This window comes from Sinocyclocheilus rhinocerous, unplaced genomic scaffold, assembly GCF_001515625.1.
Source record: "Sinocyclocheilus rhinocerous isolate Xijiao unplaced genomic scaffold, SAMN03320098_v1.1 scaffold1174, whole genome shotgun sequence".
In the NCBI taxonomy this organism is placed as follows: domain Eukaryota; kingdom Metazoa; phylum Chordata; class Actinopteri; order Cypriniformes; family Cyprinidae; genus Sinocyclocheilus; species Sinocyclocheilus rhinocerous.
The window spans coordinates 160,468-168,081 of record NW_015654557.1 but is presented as its reverse complement, the minus strand read 5'-3'; the positions used below and the strand labels follow the sequence as shown (position 1 = coordinate 168,081).

At 31.6% G+C, this 7,614-nt stretch overlaps 1 protein-coding gene across 1 annotated transcript in view; it reads right to left on the bottom strand.

Annotated features, from left to right (window-relative positions):
* LOC107717640 (MAM domain-containing glycosylphosphatidylinositol anchor protein 2-like) overlaps window positions 1-7,614 on the bottom strand; it is a 165,270-nt gene that overhangs the window by 22,862 nt on the left and 134,794 nt on the right. The window contains exons 10-11 of the mRNA XM_016524452.1: window positions 2,813-2,961; window positions 503-680 (exon numbers count right to left, since the gene is read on the bottom strand). Of these exons, the coding sequence (XP_016379938.1) occupies window positions 503-680; window positions 2,813-2,961 (327 nt within the window). The remainder of the gene's footprint in view (window positions 1-502; window positions 681-2,812; window positions 2,962-7,614) is intronic.

Genomic DNA, 7,614 nt, shown 5'->3' with positions numbered 1-7,614 from the left:
AATTAGTAAATCATGCACACAATTTATAAATCAAGGGAACGAATTAGTAAATCATGCACACAATTTATAAATCAAGGTAACGAAATAGTAAATCATGCACACAATTTATAAATCAAGGGAACGAAATAGTAAATCATGCACACAATTTATAAATCAAGGTAACGAAATAGTAAATCATGCACACAATTTATAAATCAAGGGAACGATTTAGTAAATTGTGTGCACAATTTACAAATCAAGGGAACGATTTAGTAAATCGTGCGCATGATTTATAAATCGAGGGAAAGAAATAGTTAATCATGCACACAATTTATAAATCGAGGGAACAAAATAGTAAATTGTATGCACGATTTAGCCTACTATTTTTTCCTGCATGCCATGTACGGGGCTCCGTATCTTTGTAATTATTTTTGAAATCTACTAGCAATTTCTGAGTGAAACTGTTTCTGTTCTAAACGTAGTAAAGTCAAGCTGATCTGCAGTAAAGATCTGTGTGTCGTACCGCTGTATGTGACGACTCTGGTGGAGGAGTCTCCCTCTCCGAAGCGCGTGATGGGAGTCAGTCGAACCACGTACGCCTCGGGTCGGATGAGCTCCGTCAAGTTATGAGTGATCAGCTCTCCTTTCTGGATATTTCCCTCCACGGGAATCTCCTGCTCCCACCAGCGCTGCTGCCCCGTCTGGAGGAGCGAGAGAGAAACCACTGACACACACACACTGACATAAAATGATCTAAATATCAGTCGTGGCTCTATATCTCAGTAATCTGTCTCAGTAAGATGAGATTGAAATGTTCCAAACATATAATGCAGTGATTGAGAGCTGAAGAAATAAAGGCTCCTCAGAAGATGTGAGATGTTCTGGAGGCTTGTGAAGATCATTCCTCCGCTGAGGAACAGTGAAAGTAAAGCTTCTGGAAACAAACGCTCCTCAAAAGATCCTGAGGATCAGATTTGAGACTCTAAAACATGATTGATGGAGAATCAAGTAAAGCTGAGCTGCTTCAGTCCAGTAAGTGTTCATCTGGAGATATTACTGCAGTTATTCTGACCTTTACTTGATAAAAATCAGTCAAGATTTGACACGAGAAGCTCGAGCTGAAGCTGGACGTTTCTACAATTACACTAAAAGAGCTTTGACTGGATAAAACACTCTAAACGATCAATCAGATGACAGAAGCCATGCAGGAGATCGAGTGAAGATTGATCATTTAGAGACGTTAGAAATGTGATATGGTAGCTTTATAGGGTTAATAACTACTAATTTATGCGTTAAAACTTCCACAACGCAACTGAGAGCTTGCTCTGAAAATTCAGCTTTGATCACAGAAATAAATTACAGTTTAACAGATATTCACATAGAAAACAGATATTTTAAATTGTAATAATATTTCACAATTCTACTGTATTTTTGATCAAATAAATGCAGCCCTGGTGCATTTTATTAAACATTTTAAAGTTCACTTTTTTTCTGTTAATGTCTATTATATTTGCAGTGGTTTTAGTTTTAGATGCATTCCATCCACAAACCCGCCGTCAGATTCAGATTCAGTGAGAAACATCAGAGTTTTAACAGAATTTGATAGAATCCGGAAGTTTGGTCAGTTTGTTCTGAAAGCGTGACAGCAGACGACAGGAATCCGGCGGTTAGTGGCCACTAATTGCTTTAGTTAACACACAGGTGGATTGTTTAGTTACTGGTAATGGCTGCAGTATTCACCGGCGGCCCTCGAGTCTCTCACTGACAGGACTGAGAATGAACAGGATCTGAGAGCGTTTTAGTGGATTCATTAAACTCCAATTCAGTCAAATTACAGCGTGTGATTTCGGCAGGTTTTCTGATACACCTTATGAGACCTGCTGTAAACAGCTTAGCTAGAATCATTTACGGGACACTTTATTTCTCATGTTTCTAAAGGTCACTGGACCGTCAGAGTTATTACAGTTTACTAAAACTAAAACCATAGGGGAAAAAAAAAAATTTGAAAATGTGAAATGAAAAGAAATAAACATAACACAAAATAAATAATGTTTATTTTAGAAAATAAATATTTAGAAAACAAATAAATTAGAAATAAACAAATTATAAATAAATAAATTATTTAAAAACAAATGCTTTAGAAAATAAATAAAATACATAAACTAAAAAATACATTAAGATATAATAAACAATGAGTACATGCTATAGTGCACCCATGGCTATTTCCAACAAACTAAGATGAAGACATGAGTATGAATATTATTAAGAATGCACAAAAACAAAACAAACAAATAAATAAACAAATAAATGCACTACAAAAAATACATTTAATTAAAATAAATAACACACACACACACTCACATGCAATTAACTATTAATGCACATGCAATATAACAAAAAAATAATTAAAAAATCTATAAAATAATAGAATGTACTAGAAGAAAATGCAATTAAAATTAAAAATCATAAAATATAAAAATTAAATATACAATTAATTGAAATAATAGATAAAATAAAAAAATATATTTTTTGGTAATATGATAAAGACGTGACTAAAGAATGCAAAATAAAATAAAATAAAATAAAATAAAAATAAAAATAAAATAACAACTTTTAAATGAAGATAGAATTGTCGGAGTTGGAAAAAAAATTAATTGAAAAGGACTGATTGAACTGAGACACTGAACCAACTCTAATGCTTTTGTTATTCTAAAATATACACAATCAGATAATGCAATATTTTTAAAGGTGATTATCAATAAGACTTTTTTTTTTAACATATCGCTCAGGCCTAATTTACACTCATTAGCCCTCAATCTTGAAAACTCCTCACCTGTCGTATCCCGAGGCGGTACGCCATGATCCGGTCCACGGTATTCGGGTTCATCTGCGTCCACTGCAGCTTGTATCCATACACACGAGGACGGTTCTGCCACAGCGGGTTATAGGTGTCATAATAAAACTCTGGAGGATATGCTTTCCCTGCATGGAGAACACACACACACACACACACACTAGTGTTGGGCGATATGGTCATTTTTCAAATCGTCATATCGCCAGTCCGTGAGATCACCGATAGACGATATTATCGTGCATGGGTGGGTGGGGCAAGAGAGAAACTCTCTGTACTTATCATAGGCTATTTCATAACTATGTGGCGTTTTAAACCGCACGAGAGAGAGGGAGCCTATGGAAGCACCACAAATCTAAATAATATACTTTCAAACATACTGATAAACTAACATGTTAAATACAAAAATATTTAAAACAGCTAGTTCATATATATTCGGATATGTATATAGGCCGTTCAGATTACTTGTTAAAGTGCAACGAAATACCTTATATCAGCAGACGATGTACGTCTGTGTTTGTGTTTGGAGACTCCTTCACAGGCTACAGGCTCCTCTTTGTCGTGTGTGTGTGTGTGTGTGTGTGTCTGTGTGTGTGTGTGTGTGTGTGAAATACAGTGCTGAATGAAAAAGCGGGGCAATTTGATAATAATAGCCGAATTATAATGGGCCGCCTAATAATAATAATAATAATAATGATTATTATTATTATTTAATACATTAATAGGAGAATGAGCCTAATATCGTCTTGACTATCCACAAAGACATCTGCTATCATCAGTATCTCTGACTATCGTCGATACACGATACTATTGTCTATCGGCACAACCCTAATACCAACACACACACACACACACACACACACACACACAGACAGAGACACGGACAGGGACAGCGACAGAGACATGGACAGAGACACAGGGACACGGACAGGGACAGAGACACAGACACAGACACAGACACAGAGACACAGAGACACAGACAGAGAGACAGAGACACAGACAGAGAGACAGAGACACGGACACAGACAGAGACAGGGACAGAGACATGGACACGGATAGAGACAGAGACACAGACACAGGGACACGGACAGAGACAGAGACACAGACAGGGACAGAGACACGGACAGGGACACAGACACAGACACAGAGACAGAGAGAGACAGACAGACAGACAGACACACACACACACACACACACACACACACACCGATTTTAGCATATTTGTAATGTCACAGCCATTAACGACATTAAATAACAAACAGATGCATATAATAATAATAATAATAATAATAATAATAATAATTAAAAATAAAATGAAAGTAATATTGGCCTAAAAGAATAAACAGGTGCAAACTAAATAAAACAAAATGAAATAAAATAAAATATAGTTCTAAAATAAAATGTAAAATGTATGAATAAAAATAAAATTTATGTAATATTGGTGTAAAAGCATAAACAGATGCTAAAATTTTTTTAAATAAAATAAAATAAAATAACATAAATATTGGCCTAAAAGCATAAATGATCAATACATCAACGATCCACTGCAAATAACAAAAAATATAATTATATATGAAATAATATATAATTATAAAATGAGTAAATCTCAAGGAGAAGAAGAGTCAGTGTTGATTTCACGTTCACTTTAAATGAAGAACAAACATTTCCAAAACTCTTCAAGTATTTTAGCTGACAGAAACAGCTGTGAATCTGTGAATGAGGACGAATGTTCACATTAATTTTTTTTATTTATTTGTATCGCATGCATGCGCTCACAGGCGTGTGTGATCTCTGATCGCTCATAAAGCCACCGCAGGTATTTCTGTTAGTCGTGATGTATTACGCTTCTGTACAGATTTACGCTCGCAGGAGCAGAAGCACAGTATCTTCATCCCACTACAGCATGAGAGCAAACTAACAACAAGCAATAAGAGAAGGAAAACTAAACTCCCGATGCATGGCTCGCGGGACGAATTAATATCATCCTGCTGTAAATCCAGAGGAGGAACATTCAGAGATCTCACTGAACAACCAGAAAGATAATAAACACTGATGATGCTTTCTCTGAACATTGTACAGGTTAATAAAAGCTGAAAGGACAGTCGGTCAAATTCAGAAATCACTATTTTGTGGCTGTAAGCGCTTGCAAATATTTATGGTTGTGGGTAATCATTCAGATAGTTCAAATGGATAAAATAAAAAAATTAATAAAAAAAAAATACATTATATCAAAAATGAATGAATAAATTATAAATTAATTAAATGAAATAAAAAGATAAAAATGAATAAATAAAATAAATGATATAAAAATTAATAATTATATAAAATATGATACAATTAAATTATATTATGAAAATGTATAATATTATAAGAATTAATAAATAAAAATAAATACATGAATAAATACATTATATCAAAAATGAATGAATAAATTATAAATTAATTAAATGAAATAAAAAGATAAAAATGAATAAATAAAATAAATGATATAAAAATTAATAATTATATAAAATATGATACAATTAAATTATATTATGAAAATGTATAATATTATAATAATTAATAAATAAAAATAAATACATGAATAAATAAATTTAAAAAAATTAAATTAACCTTAAAATTTAAATAAAAATTATATTCTAAATAAATTACTTTGCATTATGAATGAATGAATTAATATAAGTAATATAAATGAATGAGTAAATAAATAAAAATAAATTATAAATAGAAAAAAGTATTACAAGTTTTATATTTAAGTAATAAATAAATAAATAATTATTATTTACATTATTATTAATTAAATAAATTATTAATACATTTTTATTATACATGAATAACTGTTAGAAAATGTAAAAATCTTGCATTTCTGTAACTATACCTCACTGTAGCCTGACATTTCAATAACATACAATAACATAACGTCCCGGACTTCATCAAAGCATCTTCCCAAACTTTCTGAAGCGAATAACCTGTTATTGTTCCAGCAGCTTTACAGACTCGACGCTCAATTTCGAGCAAAGCCACAGAGAGAAAATCGCCCACTGTAAGGCTTTCAGAAGAGCGTGATCCGCATCTGCTGAATCTGAGGACACTTTCAGCTCTGAAAACAAACTATTATTCAGCTCCGCTCCGAAGCTGATCATCGGCTGATTTCAGCTTAAAACACACCACAACAGTACAGTTCTCACAACACTACAGATCCCAGCCGGAAACTCATCCATCCATCTGTCAATACATTCTATTAGAAATGAATGAAAAACAAACAAATAAATAAAACAATGATTGAAATTAAATGATAAATGAAAATTCAATTTTATTATGAATGAATGAGTACATGAATGAATAAATAATATTATAAAGGAATTAATAAAAATAAATTAATAAATTATAAATAAACATTACAATTTTTAAATTTAAATACATTTTCTATTATTTAACATCAATCAATCAATGTATCATTGTGTTACAAATGAATGAATGAATAAAAATACATAAATAAATATAAAAACATGATAAATACACAAATTGATTTCTAGTATGAATGAATCAATCAATTTTCTATTGCAAATTAATAAATAAATAAACAGATGAATAATATTATAAATGAATTAATGAAAATTTATTTTTAAAAATAAAAAATAAATAATCCTATTATGAATGAATGAGTAAACTCTATTGAAAATTAATTAATGAACAAATAAATGGATGAATTATATTATAAATGAGTGAATGAAAAACTAAAATGAAAAATTATAAATAAAAATAAATTAATTTTTTAAAAATAAAGTCAATTACAAATATATGTATGAATAAAATCTAAATAAAAGTTAAATGATAAAAATAAAAATATAAATTAAAATCTATTATGAATGTAAAATAAATTAATTTATAAATAAATAAATAAATAAATACATTTTAAAGCTTTTAAGAGGGATTTTGACCTAAAATGCACTACTTTCATTCTCAAAACACTAAAAGAGAACGACGACTCGTTTACAATGTTATCAATGTTTTCAAATTCACAAGTCATCCGTCCATCCATCCGTCCGTCTGTGTGTGTGTCTAATATGAGAGTGGCTTGTACAAGTCATTTTCATGTGTAGAACAGTAAATCATCTGATTAAAAGACGGACGGAGAGATGAGGGTGAGAACGAGGAGTGATGGAGGGATGAAAGACGGATGCGTCTCTCCGCCGAGAGCTCTATTGACTTATCGTCATAGAAACTCAGCGTGAACATTAACGAGCGGATGGATCTCATTATCAGTAATTCACCTTAAAATGGAAACGACTCGAGCGTTAAATGAAAGCCAGCACAATAAAACAAAACCTAACAAAGCAGAGCGACGAGCCGCTGCACACACAACACGTCTGGATGTTCATTCTGAGGATCAAACCGCTCGTCTCGCAGCTTTATCCATCAGATCGAGCACTTCTGTAGCGAAATAAAAGCAATCAATGGGGTCATGTGGTGAATATGATGATGTAATTTAATAACCGCTCCAAACCTTCACATAAGAACAAGCACAAAATAAAAACCATCTTCTCTAGTGATTATTCTAAATGATGACAGAATATTCATTTCTGGCTGAACTGCCTCTTTAAATAAACAAATGTATTCATATTCATAAAATCAACAACATTGGACCCCGTGGACTTTCATTATTTGCAAGCAATACATATATTAAATAAATAGTGGACCCCACTGACTTGCATAAAATAAAATATAAAAAATAAAATAAAATAAAATAAAATAAAATAAAATAAAATAAAATAAAATACAAT